Source organism: Daktulosphaira vitifoliae, unplaced genomic scaffold (assembly GCF_025091365.1).
Source record: "Daktulosphaira vitifoliae isolate Bord-2020 unplaced genomic scaffold, ASM2509136v1 Scaffold_4, whole genome shotgun sequence".
In the NCBI taxonomy this organism is placed as follows: Eukaryota; Metazoa; Arthropoda; class Insecta; order Hemiptera; family Phylloxeridae; genus Daktulosphaira; species Daktulosphaira vitifoliae.
In genome coordinates this window covers 15,257,581-15,281,071 of record NW_026099575.1, presented here as the reverse complement: position 1 = coordinate 15,281,071, position 23,491 = coordinate 15,257,581, and the positions used below count along the sequence as shown (strand labels likewise).

Below are 23,491 nucleotides of genomic sequence, written 5' to 3'. Positions count from 1 at the left end.
TTAATTTACTAATTGCTTTTATATAATAAGAAGTTTAATAGACACGGAGAAAAGATAAATCACGAAATTTTCAAAACGACATTTTTTGTATTGGTTATTAAGTATCAATAATAAAATTAAAAGTTCAATGATTAATTTCTTGCGTTTTACTATATTATTCAATATAAAGATTACATCATTAACACATATTAGCACATGAACATTAATAAACAATATTTTCTAATGTTTTTATTTTTTAAACATTAGAAGGATTTTAAATAAAAATCTAAGTGTATTGTCAAAAATATTTTTAATAATATGATGATAATTAAATTACACTTATTTAATATTCGTTTAACATTCCATACTTTTTATTCTATCCTACATTTTTTTTTAACTAGTTGAACATAAATGATTTTGTGTATAATAAGCAATCTAATAGTTATATATTTTTTATACATTTATTTATTAGATAAAATGATACATATAAATTATAAAACTATAATAGATTTATGTATTTAGCATTATATCAACGATTGGTTTAAAATAATAGCGAAAAAACTGACAATGAACATTCATAAATACAGTATCTGATTTAGTTTCAATGGTGAGATTTACAATTTTTTTATTATGGCACGTTGATGAACGTGTCCAACACAAAGACCACTATTGATTCTTACGAATTCAACATCTCTTAAACTTGAGTTTATAATAGAAACAAGAATTATACACAAGTTTTCAAAAACTTGAAATTCATGCATATTAAGTTTGAAACACAGTATATATAAACCAATGAAAAAAAAAACGATTGTAAAAGCTACATATTGATACTATCATATGTTAAATGGAAATAATAAACATAAATAAACAAATACAAAGTTATCGCGACTTAATTATATTTAAAAGTTGGCAACTCAAAAATAGCATAAATATATAAGGCGTTTAATCAAAACTGACTGAAAAACACTGTTCTTACGAATTGATGTATAACATACTTTTTTGTTGATGTACCAAACGTAAAAAAAATTCATTGTATAATATTAAAGAAGTGCTCAAAGAATAAACCGCTATAACAGTCAATAACCGGTTTAATAGTTAGATGAATGATATTTTGTAAGAAAAAAAAGGTAGAACCCATTGATAATTTTTTTCACCACGGCCTAAATGACATAAATGTTCAATAAAAACTAAGTTCTGTTTAATTACATCAATATCTTATTTAATACTTATTCTTGGAGAAATATTCATAATAATTGCCGAGATAAATAAATTATGAACAAAATAGTATTAACATTAATTGTATTAATACTAACAAAATTAAATAAAAAACACCTTTCTTAAACAATGAAATAATTTGATTCAAACACATATAATTTTTCATTTAATTTAAAACTGTTTTAGAGTAAACCAATGTTTAATAGAATCTTTTAATAGCGAAGGAATGTCCTGGACCGTAAAAAATATATATTCGCAATACACACAAAAAACTGGAGGCCAATGACCTTATTTCTTACTGTTGTTTATAATGCTAAAGAAGATAATATGGTGTATAAAATGTGATCTGCTAAAAAATAAATAGTTTAATGACCCATTCGACTAATTTTCAAAAAATAACACATCAATGATGGTGGTCCGAAATATCTATACGAATAGTTTAGATACAACCGATACCGGTTAAACAAATATCTATAAGTAATGCTTTTTCAACGAAATAATTTATAAATGAATTGTTCAAATTTCATAATTTAAACGTAAAATATTAAACTAATAATATATTTTAATATGAAAAACAGAATTATTTTAATGAAAATAGTTTCAAAATAAATAAATAAATAACAAATTAGTATTGCTTTTTATTTTTAATGTCAGTTCATAAAAATAAAAAATGTTCAGAATCCAAATTTGTAGAAGCTTAAACAAGAATTGTTTTTAAATAAACAAAAAATGTTATTGATTTTTTATTGACAGTAATTTGGTTACTATAAATAATGTTTTTTCTAACAAAGTTAGAAGTTATTTTGATAAAACACAATAATATTAAAAAAACAATATTAACTCTATATCCATACAATTTTCAAATAGAAAGATAATCAATCTAATTATAATTATATTGATAATATAAATATAACTTTTGTTATTCACACTATTGTTTTAAGTGTTTGTAAGCATTTATTTGTTCTAACAACCAATGGAATAAATAAATCTATGTTTAGAAATTTTTAATTGAGTCCTAATAAAACGTATTTTTAAACATGATTTTGTACGCCAAATGTAAACCGACATAATTAATGTCTTATTCAATTAATAACGTTGAAATATCTAATTTGTTTATTTATGGGTTTTGAAAAATTCGAACATTGAGAAATGGAAATAACTATTTTTTACTATTTTAAAAATAATACAACTATTCTTTGTACAGCATATAGTAAGACAAAGTATTGAATAGCAATCAAAGTATAGTGTACATAAAAAAATAATTTAGTATGGAATTTTCAATGAATAAATTCTATTAAAAAGAATAACGATGGTTACTAAATAAACAGCGTGTTATCAAAATCCTAGCAGGTTAGAAATACTGGTCAGGGTATATAGACAAGTAATTGAAAATGTATAGAATAAAGTACAAAAGTAATACACAGTAAAGTATGAATTATGATTTTAACTAGTACATTATATCCATGGACGGTTATTGAATACAACGAAACATAAAATACTCTATTTATGTTGTATTGTACAAAATATGGATTATTTTCATAAATAAAAATCGCATTATATTCAGTAAGTATAAAAACAGTTTAAATTTGAAATGGGAAAAGGGAAGAAAAGGCTAAGAAGAAAATAACAAGCAAGCTAACGACTCGTAAGACCTTATTATGATACCACTAAGTCATGTCGAGAGAATCATTTCAGAATCGTGGCTTTAACAACAGTTGACGTTCATATGACACGAAATTATTAACTTTACCCGGCGTACATTTATATTATGCGCATAAAAGTATTAATAAGTAAAAAATAATATTATAAAATCAACGACGAGCTAATGCCGACCGACAGAAATTTCACGATTGAGCTGTATAAAAAAACAATGAATATTAACGAATACGAGACAAAGATAACACTATTACGATACTAACATAAACGTTGACGGAGGATTCGAAAGCGCATTCGTCAAGTTGTTAATATAGAAAAATGTTAATATAATTAAACGGCTAAATTGACGTTCATCGAATGCATATTATAAACATGATGCATAATAATACTCCCAATAAAATTTAGCAAGAGTTATCAAGCATGTCTAACAGTGTACGTGTATTTTGCTAACAAAATACGCCACGAACACTCACATTACACATGCAGACTGACCTATCGAATATCGTATTATAATGAACATAAGTGTACCAAACAGAAACTCAGTGGCATAGGTTAGTTACACGTTCAATAATACAGAAACAAATTTCATACGACATTATTCTGAAAATGCGCGACATAAGGTAACATAAATTTCAAATACATGATTTCGACCAATGGCAGTTGTAATTTCAAAAATAAATTATTGAAAAAACAGTCTTAAACAACTTTATTTTAACAACAATAACTTATATTCATTATTAAATAAGAATAAACAACTTGTGTCATATTTAAATAGAAACTTTTAAAATTACGGAGAAAAACATAGTTAAACAAGCATACTAAACCAAAAATATCTCAGCCAACACAATAAGATCACAAATTGACCAAACTGACTTTTTGACTGCGACAAAAAAATATAAAAACATTTACATGCTTGATATTGTTTGCGTACACAAATATTACGTAAATTTTTGAATGTTAGTTATGGATATTCAAATTATAAAACTTAAATATATATATGTATTTTTTTGCGTCAATAGTTAACACTTTAATGTCATGACATTTGTTAAATAAAATGTCGTAAGTAATTGTCATTGATAATCACAATGAATTAAGTTTTTATAGAACAAAAATCATTTTTTTAAATTGTATTAATATTCTAATTCTCATATTTTTTAACTACAAGCTTAATTAATTTCGTACGGTGACAAGTAAGTCAATAAGGTCAAAATTTCATTAGCGTTAAAAAAAACTAACAGTTAATGATCGAAATACTTTTTAGCTTCGATGTAAAGTTGAGAAGGTATTAATTTTACAATGATGTGTTTTATGTCATTTTTTCTCAGCTGTCACTGGACCGATTATTTTCAATGATAAGTCAAAAGATCACAAATCGTATCTGATTTAAGACATTATCCTTAAAAATTGAAAAAAATTTCCCTCGTTTCCTGTAAATGGCACAAATTTTCCAAAAAATTACGATATTTAGAATCTGTTATTTTTGACATTTTTTTACTTTTTTTTCTTAAAACTGCTAGAACTTTTTAAAAAATAAACGAATTAACATAATTCTTTTTGTTATGAAACCTTAGATAATTCCTTTTCATTTATTTGAAAATCTAACATTTAACCTGCTCACAGGGGGGAATTTCAAATATCAAGTTTTTTACAAAAACTAACATTTGAAAATATTCCGGAAATATTGCGGCCTTTAAACATATATCAAATTAAAGCTTATGTTAAATAATATAAAATAAAATAAAAAAAAAATTGTCCCGACGACTTATCTTCTACGTGCAAATAGCTACCACAGTTAAAAATCTCCTATTTTTGTGTTAAAATTTTTTATTTTTTATTTTCGATTTTATATTTTCAACTTTATAAAGCTATAACATTTTTAAAAATGTATGTATCAACATAAATTTTCTTTTTTTAAATACATTATATTTACCCCTTTCATCCGGCATACTTTTTTACTTAAATCGGACAATTTCCCCTCATACAAATAGAGTTCAAATCTTGAAAATTTGTATAAAAAGTAGAACTTTTTCAACTTAAATTTTGAAAATTTAATTTTAATCGAAACAATTATATCCTGTGCTATATCAGAAAATAAAAATCTAAAATGGCGTATTGAAATTTAAAATTCGATTTTTTCAGTTAACAAAAAGTTGACTTACCTTGTTTTTTTTCATGTACCCTTCATATAACAATTGTAACCAAAAAGAGGGTAAACAAAAAACTATTGCACATGCATATTATATTTATTCGGTCGTAGGACATTTTATTATAATATTTATAATATCTAAAACGTGTTGTTGAGAACAAAAAACTCTTTTCTTTTTATGAAGTAAAAACATAACATTTCTGTTCCATTGTTCTAGAAGGGAACACCCCAAAAAACACTACACATATAAACATCATCATCCCTGACAATAGTTGAATTGCGAAAATATAAATTACACAATTCTGTGAGTGCAATAGGCGTAGACAAAATGCCAATGGCTCCCAAATTATTAAAAACTACCCTGTGACAATAATTCTTTGATAATTCAAAAAAAAAATTTCAAAAAATATTCACAATATTTTTAATAGTATAAAACAATTATAGAATTTACATTTTCCGTCAAAATAAAATAAGTTAGGAAAATGTAGTTTTATCTAAATAATAAATCATTAATTTTATTTTGCAAGTGTAAAAATGTAAATACTAAAAAAGATAATAATAATAATAAAATTTAATTATAATAATACACACTGTTTCAATCTCTCTTTTGTAAAATACACGAAATATATTTGAATTTCTCTATTCTAATACTGTAAAATAAAATTACTTTTAGGTATAAATGTATGTTATAAAAATTATAATATAATAGTTAAGTATTTAAAGAATATACAAATAAGAATATATATTTAAAAATTTTTTAAATCACTCAATGATCTGTCTATCGTTAATTAATTTGCGTATCACGTGTTTACTGACCTTTGTTTATTCTAAGATTTTTTTTCATTGAGTATTGCTAATAGTTTTATCTTATCTAATTCCTTCCTACTTACATGGACATTTTTTAATAATGTGAAGCACTAACCGAGGTGTACACTGTACAGACTTTCAAAAAATTGATACTTGTATTTTAAAATAATCATAATAATATTATGATTATTATGAATATTATTGAGTAATAATATTATTCATATTTCCAATAATTCAGAAAAAAAGAATATTTCTCATAATAAGAATAATAATATTAATATTAATATTATTAATATAATAATATTAAGAATTACTCATTTCCTAATATTTATCGTTATTACATATTACTCGAATTGAATGATTTGCCAGTATACAAACGTTTTCAGAAAATGGTATACGATTACAAAAATCTAAGTGTCTAATGTTATGTAACTAGGATTATGTGAAAAACAGGGGTAAAAAAACTAAGCCACTTTAGTATATGAGTTTCTGTAACCATACCAAATTAGTAGAATATTCTTTGTTTTTACTTGATAATTGGTAAACGCAGACGCAAAAAAAAAAACAATTCAATTATTAATTTAAATTTAAAAATAATAATTTTTTAGAAATTACACATTTGTTGATTAATTATAATCTCGGTTATGACAGATTCGGATTAAATCAATAAAATTCGGTTTGATAATAAATACATTTGTTTTAGCACTGAAAATATTTTAAATAAATAAGAGTCTAAATAAAAATTGCATTGTTACTTAACTTTATTTTATCATAGTGAGGGAAAATATTGAGCAGTAACTTTTGAATAAGTCAATAACTATACGAAATATTTATTAACTTCTTTAAAACAAGTGATATTTTACAAGTTCCCATGATATTTTTTATATATAAATAGCTAATAATATATTAACATGAGTTTTATAATTATTTAAATACTTTCTAAAGTTAGAGAAATGTCATTTTATGTAATTTTATAATAATAAATAAATTGTTCATTACGAATATAGTTTTTTAAAAATTCTAAGTTTGACCATCTCTTAATTTAATATTTAAGTGTCTTCAAATTATAAAAATCTAATACAGGTATTTTTTTAATGGAACTTAGCTTAACACGATAGACAACAAAATTCCCTCGGTATCTAGCGTTTAACACGTACAGAGAATTAATACACTCATTTATTTGAGTATTCATTGATATTTAACTACATGTTAATGTAGTGTAAATTTATATAATCAGTATTAAAAAATGCATTAGCTAATTTTTTTCCCAAATTAACTATAATTAGACTAATTATTGTTGAGATTATAAATATTTTTGCAATTTAATGTGTCATTAAATGGAAATGTTATCTATTGAAATTAATGAAATGAAATCTGACACAATGCAGAACGAGGAATCAGGAACTAAAATCATGACGAAGTTAGAAAATGTGTCAAAAGAAGGGGTAAATATTGTTGACAATAAGTTTAACAAGATTCTTGAGGGATGTGAGAAGTTTGAAGAAAATGTTCACGAACTTGCCATAACAGAGCCTAAAATTACAGATATTGAAAGAGCAGCATTCGTGGAAAAGAGTAATCAAGAAGAAGGTAACATATGTTTTTTGAAATTATTTGAATTTTAAATTTAAATATATTTAATACTTAAATTATTATACATTTTTATAAAAGCTTAAGAATTTTAAAATAAATATTTTTACAATTTAATGTGTTATTAATTATAACACATGGAGTATTACTTACGTCCAGTCAAAACTTTAAAAAAGGTACTATATACTTCTTTGGAAAAAAGAGTAATCCTGACAAGATCATTACAGAAAATGGGGAATGTTATAAATTCTATAAAGTAAGAATATTATTTTATTGTCTTAACTTAATATGACAAAACTGGGTAATCAACATTTTGAGATTTTATTATGGTTTTATATATATTTATAATATTTACATTTATTTTAACAAAATGCTTTAAACTTTGAAATATTTTAAGGTTTTTATTTTTAAAAAATCTTGAATATTTTTTGGGGGATATTAAAGAATAAAATAAAATTCTATTGAAAGATATACAAAATAGTGTATTTTTGTTTCCCTCAGAATAATTAAAAGTATCGAGATACGCAAGTAGGCACAAAAGCGAATATATATTGATTAAATAGATCCTAAAGTTTAAAATTATCTTTTTTTCAAGAAGATTTAAATGTAGGTTTTGATCGACGTTTTAGATATCCACAAAGAGTGAAGTTTGTTGTTGATGATTCAGAGCCTCAATTGGCCTATGAAGTAGCAATAATGTGAGACCCTTGTGTCCAAAAGTAATATAAAATAATTTAACAGCAAAAATGATCAAATTAATATTGTTTCTTTTATCTACAGGTGCTATTATTGTTTAAAGGATGATCACCTTGATTTAGAGGACTGTATGCAGTTACAGATAGATTCTTATAATTTTTACTATTCTTACATATAATATAACAGTACAAAACAAGCAGTTTGTATTATTTATTCAGTTAATGTTTCAATTTAATTTATAAGTACTTAAAATTATGAATAAAATTTAAGTATTATAAAGTTAAAACTTAATAGTTCATGTATTGTAATAATATTCTATGCCATTACTAATTTGTGATCAATATATTGTCATTAATTAAAGATTTTATTGATTAACCTATTTAATAATTAATTTATAAAATATTTAATAATTTAGTACTGTTAATTTTATAAAAAAATTATTAAGTATATATAACTTTCATAAGATACCAAAATATACTTTTCTAAACCCATTTTTACGTTTCCCTCAAATATGTAAATTTCGCAAAATAACTAAATAATAACTAAGTCTTTCCAATTAATGTTTGATTATTATGTTACGCAGTGGCGACTCGAGGAGCGTCTTTAAATAAAATACCGCTAGTTATAGGTATAAGAAATTGTCAAATTAAATATAATAAAATAAAACACAATACACATATTATTATTATTTAAAGGTCTCAATAGAAAAAAAACCCAGCACAGGGGGGTTGCGGCACAGCGGTGACGTGGCATAGATGGATCAAGTATAATGATATCTGACAGTGATTAAAATCACTATAAAAAAAAAACGCTTCGATGCAAATCTTTAGATAGTGATAAATTTTAAAAAATTGGTGTATTATTCCAAAAGCTACATGATCTGCTAGTTCCTTATTAATATCTTGATTAAGATAAAGTATGTCGAATAAAAAAGGGATTATTAAAAAATATTATTTTTCATAAAAAAATTTTGTTGATCCAAACACTTTTCAATAAGTTATAGTATTATAAAGTTAAAAATATAAAAAATAAAATCGAGAATTTTCACACGAAAATAGCATTCGGTAGCCATTTTTGCCGTGAAGACAAGTCTAGAGGTCAATTTTTTTTTTTTTAAATTAAAGTATATTACATAAGCTTTAATTTAAGATATATATAAAAGTGTCAGACCTCTGGAACATTTTCAAAAGTTAAGTTGAAAAAGTTAATTTTATGTGAAAAAGTTGTCATTTTAAATCCACCCCTGGGGGCAGATAAAGGGTTAAATATACAAAAAAAAAATATACCAAATGATAGGTAAGGACATCAAGCATCTATAAAAAAAAAATTATATTGATATGTTCATTTTTGAAAAAGTTACGGCAGTTTTTAGTAAAAAAAATTGACAAAATTTCGAAAATTAGCGATTTTTAAATTTGTAATTTTTTTGGAGGTTTCCCCCATTTACGGGGAACGAGGGAAATTTTTTCAATTTTTGAGGGTAATGTCTTCGACTAGATACGATTTGTGATCTTTTGACGTATCGTTGAAAGAATTCCGTTCTGTGACAGCTGAGAAAAAGTGGTAACAGACACAAAAAAAGAAAAAAAACACATCACAGTAAAACCAATACCTTCTCAGCTTCACATCGAAGCTAATAGAAATTAAAACATAATAACAGTGATTATACTATTATAGTAACCGATAAAGACAAGCGTACAAGTAGTTAATTCTAAAAATAAATTATTCAATATAGTAATATACTAATATTTTACTGTATTTAGACGACATTGCCGGTCGTCCAAAACCCATACACAAGATTGCAGCTTAACCGTACCTGCACACGATTGGGTGCTTCGTTTAAAATATACGATTCTACATGACAAATGAATTATAACTATTTTTCTAGTATGTAACATAAACTTTAATTTGGCATATGTTTAAAAAATGCAATATTTCCGGAACATTTTTAAAAGTTAAGTTGAAAAAATTCTATTTTTTATATATGTTTCAAATTTTAAATGTCCCCTGTATAAGGGGAAATTGTCCGATTTCAATAAAAAGTATGTCAAATAAAAGAAATTCATATAATATATTTAGGAAAAACATTTGTGTTGATACATACATTTTTTAAAATGTTATGGCTATTTACACCTGAAAATAGAAAATTTTAACACAAAAATAGCAGGTGTTTAACTACAGCAGCTATTTGCGCGTAGAAGATATGTCGTCGGAAATTTTTTTTTTTTATTATAGTACGCAAAATAAGCTTTAATTTAATATGTATTTAAAAGACGCAGCATTTCCGGAACATTTTCAAAAGTTGACTTTTCTAAAAAAGTTGCTATTTTTAATCCTCTTTTGTGATTAGGTAAAAGGTCAGAATATCAAAAAAATTATACCAAATAAAAGCGAAATACCTAAGGTTTCTATTTAAAAAAAATTAATTTCATTTGTTCATTTTTGAAAAAGTTATGGTAGTTTTAAGAAAAAAAATTAAAAAATTATTGATTTTATAATTGTAAATTTTCTTTGGAGATTTCCCCATTTACGAGGAACGACGGAAATTTTTTCAAGTTTTAAGGATAATGTCTTAAACCAGATACCATTTATGATCTTATGACGTATTGTTGAAAGAAATCGGTCCAGTGAGAGGTGAGGAAAAATGAAATTAGACACAAAAAAATAACACATCATAGTAAAATTAATACCTTCTCAGCTTCGCATCGAAGCTAAAAATAAATTAAGTGAAGCAGTGTAAACGAGTGGAACAGTTTTATTTTATTAAGAAAAATTATAAACTATACATAGAGTTGTATAATAAGCAATTATCATAACAATTTTATTTACAAATAACATGAATAACGAATTTGGGGAAACACCCAATGGCGCCATACGACTTGGGACAATTTTAAATTAACAATTTTATTTAAATAACAAGAAATTATTTTGTATTAAAAAATGCTATTTTCTTTTTAAAAACGTTAACATTGTTATCTATGTAACTACAACTCAAAGAAACAACAAAAGATATTCCTATAAAAATGTAATTTACAATTACTCTTCTTCATTTTATTTAAAGTAATCTTCATATATTAACAGATTAAATAAATGCGTATCTAAAAGAAATTAAATTTGTTATCATATTGTTAATTTGTAAATTAAGTTAAAATAATTATTAAAAAAGTATTATATGGTTCACAACATCGTATATATTTTATATTTTCTATAAACTTACCACGATATATAATCATAAAACTATAATAAAAGAAGAAGTTTAATATAATATTTCGATTTCTGTATGATTTTACAATCTTTGTTTTACTTCACAACGTGGTTTCTAGAAGGTAAGCATAATGTATACCCAAAGAATACCTATTGAAGTCGTAATCAACCTTACTTGTATAGATATAGATATTATCAAGTATCTATTTACCTTTATGGTCAACCAACAAATAATATAGCAACAGTACACAAATCTAACCCTTAGCATGCATCGATAACAACCGTCAAATCTTTTGTTCATCACCTACACACATTTAGGGGATGACAAGAAACCTGCAAGATAAAAGATGGTGGAGGCAATGACACCGGCTGCAGTTCGCGAAACGCGTAGGGTGGTTTTATTGAAAAGAGAACAGTTATTCATTTTTAGTCTCACAAAATATAATATATCGTTTCTTCCTATCATGGAATGGACGACGGACTACTCGGACACATAGAAGCTGGCAGTTTCAGGCAGCTGTTTTTTCGATAATAATAATACTGTTATGCACCGACGTAAACATTCGGTTATTTATAAAATCAGTGTAAATTGAAAAGAGCAAAATGTCATAGACAAAATCACTGTGTCAAAAAAATTGATATAAACACATACTCAGTAAAAAATTACTTTTTTGATAACATCGCTAAAAAATTATTATAAAAACTTGAAATATATCAAGTAAAAAGCTGTAAAATATTAACTAATACGACTGGAAGTATAAAAAATAAAATCTGGTAACTAAACAGTCGACATTACTGCAGTACTAATTTGAATAATAATACAAAATATGTTGTAGAAATCTTTTTTATTAAATAAAAAAATTAAATTTCATCGTCAGATTTTCGGAGTCCTTTTAAGCACAGTACTCTAAGAAACTACATTATCCTTTTAAAAGATCACAATTATTGACTAAATATTCAGTTAATAAATGAAAATAAGGTCTAGTTTTTACGTTTTAAATTATATTATAAGTTCGCTGAGTGTTTCAGAATTTTCTAACAAGACCAATAACTTTTAATCTAGTTAATATTTTCGTTTTAAATTATTATATTTTTGAAATGTAACAATATAATTAATAATATTTTATTATTTTAAAGAAAAAATATGATTTTTTTATTTAAGAAAAAAATAGTCTATATTTAATAGATTTAAAAAAAAAATGTTTGGTTAAAAATATTTTTATTAATGTACATTTGTTACATTTATACATTCTAATAGCCTGTATCAAGTGTTGATCTATGTTGCGAATAAAAAGCTTTTGCTATAACTTTATTTTATGCTGGACCATCCTATATATATATATATATTAAAACTCCTATCTACTACCTTTACATAAATGTGATAAAATATAATTAAAAAAATAAAAAATACTTTTTACAAATAATCAATTGAACTGAGACACTAATGTATGTAACGTACGTCATAATTGTTTGTAACTAGTTCTGATATTTATAAAAATAAATGATAAAAAATTATTTTCTAAACCAAAAACTATATTAAGCATACAGAAATAATATTTTTTATTTTTATTAGTTAGAAATTGATAATTTGTTTGAAACCCTAGAATACCATTTTGAATATGATACACTTATTATTTACAAAGTTTAATGTATAAAAATAATAATTTAAAATAGGATAACTCAGTTTAAGGATCTTAAAGGTCTGATTGATAATTAATCCATTAAGATATAAACACAATGTTGTTAAAATAAATTAGTATTAAGAAAATACAAAGTACACATTTGATAACAATATACTATGTTAATGTTAATGCTGTAGAAAATAACATAGAAGAATTAGAATAATTCATAGAAGTTTGATAGATCTTTAAATATTTATGTTGTATTATATCTAAATGATTTATTTTGTTTTTAATTAATTTTTTCTTGTACTACATTAGTAGAATTTTATTTATAAGGCATTTAAATATTGTAAATGATAAAATTGAACATAATAGCTTTGCATGGTTTAAAATATGATTAAAACATTTCATTATAACTTATAGAAATCAAATCTAAAATGAAATTACAGTAATTAATTACTGAAAGGAAGTCAAAAAGCAAACAGAAGGTATAAGCACATGATTAATTATATCTAAATTACCAAAAATAATAATTTTAATTTGCTAAAAAAATATTAAAACATATATTTTTTAGGAATCTAAAAGCTTAACTCTAGTAAGACTAAACTGAACAAAAAATTTAATGTCCTCAGGTCAATATCAAACATATGTTAACAGGGAGAAACAGACAACTGTTAACTCATACAACTTTTTGTATAATTAACATTTTTCTGTATTTTTTTTAATAATTTTTAACACATTTTTCAACCACGTTACACACTCCCACTTTGTATTAAAATACTTGTAACTCAATAAATATTTATTCTTAGATTATTTTTGGCTCATTAATCATTTTGTAAGAAAAGTGCTAAAAATTGGCTATTTTAAAATGTTGAAAAATTTACAAAAAAATGTAATTAATCTTATGATTTATTATTAAAAACAAATAATAAAACTATGATTTTATCGATTTTAAACAAAGTAGAAACAATTTTTATAACTTAGTATCTTAAAACATTAGCAAGTCACTCATAAAAATATTATGAAGATATAATAAAGCTATACAGAGTTAAGTTACTTATAAGTTATAACAACAAAATAAATTATTGTTCTAGAAACAATAATTTGGTAAAGAATAAAAATAATTTAATACATTTTTATATCAAATAGACCATTGCATTAAGTATATCTATCTTTAAACAAATAGGTATATTAAACATATTTGTTGTAATTTTAAAGAGTTTTATTTGATTTTTTGTCTTAGTAAGAAAGAAAATTATATTCTACTTTTTTTAAAAAAAATAATATGATATTTTTACATGATTAAATACATCTAAAATACATACATCTTTACTAAAATATATTTTCTGAAACCTAATTTATCACCCTAATAGTACAATTAATATATCAGTATGTAATGGATATGCTATTTACATTGCCTATCATTAACTCAAGAATATTTGTGTTAGGCTTTGAAAAGTTTTTTTTTATAAACATAGATTACAAAAGCCTTAATCTTAGTTAATAACATATAACTATGTATGATTAAAAAAATAAAAAATTGAACTTTTCAATAGCATCAGTAGAAAGTTAATTGTATAATCCGGTCGATGCGTGTTGCTGATACTGACACTATGATTTCAGTATATGCATATTTGTATTATTGACATAATTTGTAAATATTTTTATTGTATATGTACTAAATTCAAATTTGTAATTTGGGCTTGTCCAGTTAAAATATATAATAATAATTATAGTTTATATTTTTAGTAAAAATAATTTTACAATAGATCTTGTAAAATATTGTAATGTATAAGGTTAATATTTTAAAACATATTGTATAAAATCAAAAATTAATGCAATCTTTATTTGTTTTATGCAATTTTTGTGACAAAATATAAAACTTCAAATACTTAGTTTAAAAAATAAGTCAAATTGTTTATCATACTTGTATATATATCATACTTTTAATGCTAGATACTCAATTTTTCTTGGCTATTATTATTTGCATATGTATTTTCATTATCTGTTATAATATATTTATCATGTTCATCCCTTAAACTTTATAAGGGTGACAACTTTAATTTTTCTAATGAAAATAAATATATTAAACTAATTTATTAAATAAAAAATGATTTAATTAAGAAAATGACTTGCCTAAGACAACTTTTGGATCAGTATTTCATAATTATTAATAATTTAGAGTAATGACTGAAGGTAAGAAATAAGTACTATTAGTTTAACTAGTCTTTTCTTGACCTCACTCTTCTTCCCTCCTAGGGATAAAAATGTTAACAACTTCTCTGAAATACTGGTTCAAAAATTGTTATTGACCAGTCATTTTCTATTTAATAAACTAGTTTAATATGAATTTTTCCATTAAAAAAAATAAATTTGACACCCATATAAAACTTAAGATATAAACATAAAAAATATTTTGTAACAGATAAAAAAAAAATACATGTGTAGCTAACAAAAATCAAAAAAATATTACTTTAAGAGATATTGAGTTTCTAGTATTAAGAGAATCACCCTGTATTTATATACATATAATATATTTTGTACTCACCAGCACTGTTGACTATAATCATTTGCATCAAAAACAAAAATATATGAATAAATGTAATCGCCATGAAGGAGGCACATCGGAACGACTTTTTAAAAGTAACAACCAACAACACAATTAAAATTTAAGGTAAAACACTGTAATTTGAATTTACATGAAATAATATAAGGGTGAACACTAATTATAATTTAATTGAAAATATTTCACTTTACTTATAAAAATTTGGATGAAATGATTACTAAATTAAAAGTTGAATTAGCCATAGTAGTTGTTCAAAATTAGATTTCTTATAACATTTCACGAATAAAAATCATAATACAAAATACTTTAGATTTTGATAACTGAAATATTACAGGATTTTTAATAAACAGTAAATTAAAATAGTAACTTTACAATCTAAGTATTAACATATTTGTCCGTCAATTTTAAACGATGCATAAAAAAATTTCATTAGACACAACGTCATAACACTGAAAAAATGACAAATGAAACGTTAATTGAAATTTGTTAAAAAAAATCACAGATTTCAACCACTACACAATATTCAACGTGTAAATAAAAAACAAGATTATAATAACACCTAACAATAAAAATATTTGGTGAAATGGACTGATCACAACTGATGCGCGCGCACTCTTACACTGAAGGCAATACTATTGTACACACAACAGATAACCACTAAGTAACATGTGCACCTATTTTAGTTCACTCATAAAACTGTAGAATGCGCTTTTATTCTTATCTCTAATAATAATTATAGTTAGGTATATACACGGCAGTTGTATAACAATAAACAACTGCGGTAAAATAATTATTCTCAATTTCCATCAAGATTGTACTGTAATATCTATCGCTTATGCCATTTTTAATGCCTATTTTACATTTAAAAATGCTAGCATGTCTTAGAAGTGTGAATCGTGAAATTTAAGTTTTGCTTTATTCAATAAAATGTATAAAATAAGCGAATGTAAAACGTCCATAAAAACCAGTTAAGTATTTACTTTAGGGTTCAGATATCTTTCAAAAATTAAAGTATTAAGGACATTCGCTAATACACTATAATTGATTAAATTTAAATATATCTTGAGGAAACAAAAATAAATCTCATATTTGACATAAAACGAAACTAAGTTGTCATGATTATATTCTTTGTTTAAATTGATAACTCAAGTAATAAATCATAGTATATCTGAGTTTAAACATTTAATATAAATAAAACTATATTAGTGTCAATGCCTGCTTGGCTACATAATTCATTTACCAATTATAAATGTCATCATTATTACACTCATTTCAAAAAATTATAGCATAATATATCATATAAAGTTTATTTTAAATAGAAAAAAAACTAAAATAACTATAATTATGTAGTATATTAAACTATTTACAATTTTATGATTTAATTAATTATTAATAAAACATAGTATATGTATGTTATAGACATTTTCAGGTACTTATGCAATTTTGAAGTCTAGAATTATGACTGCAACACACATTTTTTTTAGTTATATAAGTATTTAATGACACCATATGATAAAAAATTAAACATTTGTAATAACTAAAAGTAGTAAGGAGATAAACCGTAAGAAAATGTACAATCATATTGAAAATACATTGTAATAATTATTAATAAAAAAAATAAATTATGATTTAAAATTAATTTTAATTCAAGTTTGTATATCTCATGTCAACAGTTTTATAAATATATATATATATAATAGTAATAATAATAAAAAAAAATTATAACAATTATCACATACTGTTGTTTACTAACAAACCTAATTAGTTCAACAATTAAATGAGGAATATTTTGATAGTATACTATTGCAAGATATGAATAATTAAAAGGAATACATCTAACCAAACTTTTTTTTTTTTTTATCTAAATTCATCGTCATATAAAATATTCATTCCTTCAATTATAAACTTTAATACTTACAATCATATTTAATAACAGTTAGGTAGAAAATATTATTACAGTAAAATTAATAATGTACAGAAACAGTTTTTAAAAAAGCAAAAAATAATATTTTTCTAAATACTTGTAATAAAAAATTTAAAACAGGTGAAGTGGTTTTCTGAATAAAAATTAAACAATGTGATTTTGTACATTATCCCTAATTATTTCTGTATCATTCATCAAATCTTGTGATGTATTATCACTTGTATCTATAATTAAAGCAATTAATCAATAAAATGTAAGTTATACATAATTAAATTATAAAAAACCTGTAATGAGTGTGGGATTCATATGATGTACCAATGGAGGGTCATACATATTATGGTAATCAGATGACATAGAGTCAGATGCATCTGTATGTGATGATGCTGTATCATAATCTGTATTGATTCCATTAATAGAAGCCAGCACAGGTGGATGAACTACAGTGTTATTTTCATTTCTACCTCGGGTAAAAACACGACCCTATTTATAAATATTTATCAAAAATATGAAAATATAATTTAATAAAAAATTTTTTTTTACTCTGAAGCTTCGGAATGTTCCAACACCTAATGTGTTTGAGTTGTTTATGCGAGCTGGAACCAAAGGTGTCCTATCATTTGGTTCATCACTGTCAGTATCTGAAGAGTAAGCAACTGCATGCAAATCTTGATTATCGCCATAAACTCTTCTTTTGCAGATAGGACAAAAACGACGATTACGTGTCAACCAAGGGTCAATACATTTACAATGATAAGCTACCAAAATAGTGTTTTTTAAATAAAATATTCAAAAGAAATAAAAAAAATCAACTAACCATGAGCGCAAGGTAAAACACGCAATTTCTCTCCTTCCATATAATCATCCAAACATATAGCACATGTATCATATGGATCACCTTTAACAAAAGTGGAAATTGGAATTTTACGCAATGTTGATGCTGGTAATCTATGTCTTAATGCTCTTCTTCTATCTTTAATCCATTTTACTACCTATATAATTAATATTTGGAAGTTATCGTCATTTCATTAGCCTCTATCCTAACTACTTGGGGTCAGCTCTACCTTACGATTTAAGTTTTTTACACCTATCAACCTGATGTAACCTCATTATGTCTGAGGAAATCAGTATAGGGGCAAGGTGTTTATCACTATTAAAGTTCACCCATCTGAGAACTAACAGCAAAGAGCATAGCTATACATCAGTGTTAAGGGAGAGACTGATTGATCTATTGCACCACACCACGCCTCTAAATAGTTAATAATTGGGAGTGGAAAATCAATTAGTTTGTCAGTTTGATTTATTAACATTTTTTTTAACACAGTATTTCTTATGAAACATTTTTTTTAATTAAAAGTTTTAATGACTTAATGTAATTAAAAATATATTTTATAATCAATAATACACCTATATAAAACTATGATTTTGATATACCAGACTTAAATTATATTTCATAAAAAAAATCAAGCATTTGAGGGATCCGAATCAACAATTAGTTATTGCAATTTTTTGACATTTTTAGGAGACATATTTTTTTTATATAATAGACATTTTTATTTTAAACTTTTCTAATACATATATAACTTATGATAGCACTAAACTTTAGATAACATTATTCTCAATGAAAATTACACTAAAATAAATTTTAGAAAAGTAAGACAGTCCTAAATTGCACTGAATTCTTTAAATAAAGATTGACAATAATAAAAACATATGTATGAAAAACAATGACATATTTACTATCAAATTGTATTTAATTTACAATAAATTGAAATTAACTAAAACAATAAAAAAAATTAAATCACCAAAAAAATAAAAAAGCAGTTAATAAGACAAATAGTCTTACATGAAAGAAAAAATTACTAGAGATGTTTCAAACTGATTTTTGATTCTACTTGAATCAAGTTTTTCTTTAAAATACCAAATTAAACTCTAACATACATTTATTTAAATCCAAACTTGACATAAATATTTCAAGCTTGAAAATAAAAGTTTTTATATATGACATAGAGAGTAATCTTAAGACTCTTTTAGGTAATGGTATTTATTTAGCTAAATTAGCCTATCTTTTAATTTGATTTTTAAAGTGAACCATTATATTAAATATTTGCCAGATTATTTTCAGTTTTAAGTTAAAAACCAGAAAACTAGTTTACATTTTTCAAACTAAAAATGTCTGTATTGTTGCATTGAGTTATTTTGTTAGTTACAATTTGCAAAAAAGAAATACTAAACAGTCTTACTTGTGAGATTAATAAAGTTATATTACCATAAATCCAATCATAGTAAAGAAACATACAGCTACAATCACGGCAAACGGCAAAAGAAGATTTAAATTGATATCAAATGGAAACTGATTGTTGTCTATTATCACATAATATCTAAAAAAATAATAATTGAATTCCAAAGACTAATTAAAGAATAAAATTAAGTATTTGGTCATTTATAAAAAAAATGTTCGATTAAAATTAACTATGGCTTCAATGATCAAATTATTTAAAATAAACATACCCATTGTTGTAATGATATTTATCTCGTAATGAATAGCCTGTATTTTCTCCAACAAAAACTGAAGGAATGTAAATATCACTAGCATTTTTTGAATCCATTGGCACTAATATAAAAAATATTTATAAAATCAAATTCTATATGTTAAATAGACTAAAATTTCTTAAAATCACTTACTAATAATACTAGAATTGATGTTAAACACAATGGCCAGAGAAAAATTACTATTTTGAGCATTTCGTACTTTAACATCAAAATTGCATCCACCTCGTTTAATAATAGCAAACCAGGGGCCAAAGTCAGGAGGAGGAAGCAAAGGCTTACATCCATCTTCGGGAAAAGCGTGTATTATGTAGCCCTGCAAAAGAAATTTGTATAATTCGTTCTTACTAATCAAAAATAATTTTTGTAAAAAAATTTATTTTTTAAATTAAATTTTTATAGCAAATTTCATTTTGTCAGTTGAAATTTATGAAATGTTTAATTTAAATAGATAAGACGTAGGCTGAAAGAGTGTTAACAATAAAACTATCAATAACACTAGACACAAATAAAGTATATGAATGTGTTAAAGCTTTCATGGATTGTCTTGTTACTTGAAGTCCTTGAGGATATATCCATGTTTGCAGTTGAGTTCTGACGTTTCAGACTCATTGCAGAGTCCATCTTCAGAGTGATGGTTGCTAGTTGGTGACTGCAACTATACTATAGTTGCAGCCACCGCAAACATGGATATATCTTCAAGCATTTCAAGCAACAAATAAAGTATACCTTGCTGTTTATTTTAATTTGTGTTATTATGCAAAATTATGTTAACAATTTTTTTTTTTTCTAAAAAAAGTATATATACTAAAATATATAATTACTTTAATTCCTTCAATTGGTATATCACCACCAAATAAAGATTGGGCGTCCTTAAACTCAATGTTTAACTGTTGATCCCCTCTTGTGTAAACACTTATATCACATTTTACTGTTGATACTAAGGCAATCAAGGCAACATATGCCTTAGCCTTTTTCAGCATTATTTACTAGTGATATACAACATCTGATTTTTAACTGAAAATTGACAAACAATAATAGTCTTTTACATATAAAAAGGCCAGGTTTATCTTATTTACATACATCTAACTATCCCAACAGATATATTTTTTTTATAACTATGAAAACATTTGATAGTAAAATTGATTTATAAAATAAGAATATAAAAAAAATTTCACATCAATAATTTCTAATTCATTGCTTTGTTTTGTTTAAAAATGATTATTTTTTATTATTATGTATTAGTATATAATATGTACTTGCTGCACTTAAGGCCATAACTATTTATTCATTTATTAAATTTATAAATATAAATATAAAAATATATGCATTACATAAAATTAAATAAGTTCAAAAGTTTCATTCATCTAGTATTTAAGTTAAAATTATGATATTAAGTAAACTATATTATTTATAGCTAACAAACTATAGGATATGAAAATAAAATAATATTTATCATAAATATTTCTTATAGTTAACAACAGATTTTTATCTATAAAAGAATGAATATTAAATACAATTTCTTGTTATGTACTTTATCTTTATAATTTAAATGTGTATGATCCTAGTATTCAATCTGATAATGTAATTGTTTTCTTACCTTTATGGTTAAATGTCACATAAAATCACATTGCACAAAAACTATTGTACAAAGACAATGAATAGTAGAGTTGTGTATATTTGACATAATTTACTGAAATAAAATTCAACACATTTAATTGTAAAACGAGTAAATATATTTCGTTAATCGTTATAATACAACGGAAACGGCCATAAAGCACAAATGTATGATTTTCTTAAAGCAATTAAATTGCATAATATAAATTTAGATATCAAGATTTTAAAAACTCAATGTATTTATTTAAAAATTATATTACAATCTCTATAAAGATAGAGAAAATGTATATTATTAAAACATAGAATTCTAATACTGACCTTGGCTTTGAAACTAGGAATTCTAAAGTTTCTAGTAACACAAAACCCGTATATTATTTTTAAAACAAAATAAAATGTGTAATTGACAAAGCTTAACAATACTACACCCTACACGACGAGTGAGCCAAAATAGATTAATAGTTGTAAAACAAGAGAAAAAATTTCTTAACACAAATAATATAAGCAAATTGTGCGATAACAAAGTACAATACGAGATAAATTGAAACGCAAAACACAGTAGTATTACATTGGTTTGTCTATATTATGTCAGTATAGAAAACTGAGTAGGTTCTACAACGATACTGGTGCTATGGAACATAATACATTTTACATAGCAAAATATACGGTTATCACGTACATTATTATAGACTAGAGTGTTTAACAGGCTGGCCTAATTGATAGTCAATAATAACAGAACAAGTTAAATGCGAAGTAGAATTTTCATGCACAAATATGTATATAAATATTAAAATAAAAACATCTTAAAAATATTTTGTTATGACAATGAACCTCTGATATTGTAAACAAAAATTGTATTTGATCAAATAATTACCACTTGTCATTATCAATAACGTAATTGAAATATTTTCTAGTCAGAATGCTTTGAATGGCAATTTTTTAAATTTTTTAAATGTCTTAAATAATACTTTATTTAAATTCTGTGTAAAATCACTTTTATACACAAAAACATATCATTTCATAATGATATTCCTTTCTGTAATAATACTATGGCAAGACATGTTATGAATGCTTTGAATTCCAATAAAACATTTTTATTAAAATATAAATTACGTATTATGCAGAATAACTAGGATCCGTTTAGCTATGGCTTTGTCCCAGACCTGGAGCCTTACAAACTTCATGCTCCTGTAGCGCATGAAACCATTTGTGCTGTCCTTTGTAAAATAGGTCACCAATTCCTGTAAGAGTTAGGTTTTGGATAAGTATTATGAAATGATTAAATGGAGTAGGATTAGTAGAAATGGTAATACAAAATTTTAATTATACTAATACAAATTTTGCTTTCTCATATTTAAATTTAAATGATTTTAACTAATATAAATTTTTCTTCAAAACCAAATATATAATGACAAAAACTTCTTTTTTATAAAAAATTACAAAAAATCATAAAAATACAATATAAATCAGTATACGTTTAATTGTATTTATTTATTTAATCGAAAATATCACTTACGACTATATGAAAATAATGTTATAATTGAGGTATATGAAAAAACAAATTCGTAGATGCAAGCCCAGATTTACTAATTTGAGGGCCAAGTACAATTTAAAAGTGTGGTCTCTCTAAAGAAAAACTTTCCTAGTTCTGTTCGGAATTAATAATTAAAATACAACAAAAAGTTAGTACCCATTTCTATCTAACTATATTAAAATTATGTTATATTATATATTATTACATCCCTTAGCCTTACTTTAGTTGCACAAGTGATTAAATCTAATTCACATTAACAAGATAATTATTTGATTTTATTTTGTTTAAATCAATTCTTGCTATAAAAACAAAACAATTAAAGTTGCCTTATGATATTACCATTAAAATCAAATACTTTAATTTGTTTTACATTCGAATATTTTTATATAAA

At 24.0% G+C, this 23,491-nt stretch overlaps 2 protein-coding genes across 4 annotated transcripts in view; both read right to left on the bottom strand.

The window, feature by feature from the left end:
• LOC126903947 (protogenin B-like) overlaps positions 1-16,096 on the bottom strand; it is a 30,091-nt gene extending 13,995 nt beyond the window's left edge. Inside the window, exons 1-2 of one of the 2 annotated variants that reach the window (XM_050682536.1) lie at positions 15,673-16,096; positions 15,464-15,597 (exon numbers count right to left, since the gene is read on the bottom strand). In XM_050682536.1, coding sequence (XP_050538493.1) covers positions 15,464-15,527 — 64 coding nt within the window. In that variant the 5' untranslated portion in view covers positions 15,528-15,597; positions 15,673-16,096. Of the gene's footprint in view, positions 1-15,463 lie in introns of both variants that reach the window. The other variant, XM_050682535.1, reaches the window with a different exon arrangement.
• Positions 16,097-16,648: 552 nt separating this feature from the next.
• LOC126904363 (E3 ubiquitin-protein ligase RNF13-like) lies at positions 16,649-22,207 on the bottom strand. 2 transcript variants are annotated; one of them, XM_050683352.1, is made up of 11 exons: positions 21,995-22,207; positions 21,888-21,918; positions 21,553-21,645; positions 20,777-20,969; positions 20,088-20,268; positions 19,914-20,016; positions 19,672-19,783; positions 18,220-18,394; positions 17,946-18,160; positions 17,690-17,885; positions 16,649-17,629 (listed from the first exon to the last, which is right to left on the bottom strand). In XM_050683352.1, exons 4-11 carry the CDS (start codon positions 20,933-20,935, stop codon positions 17,550-17,552), a joined length of 1,221 nt encoding a protein of 406 aa, XP_050539309.1. In that variant the 5' UTR covers positions 20,936-20,969; positions 21,553-21,645; positions 21,888-21,918; positions 21,995-22,207; the 3' UTR covers positions 16,649-17,549. The 2 variants fall into 2 exon arrangements, with proteins under 2 accessions (XP_050539309.1, XP_050539308.1); XM_050683351.1 differs by having other exon boundaries at positions 21,888-22,207.
• Positions 22,208-23,491: the final 1,284 nt, after the last annotated feature.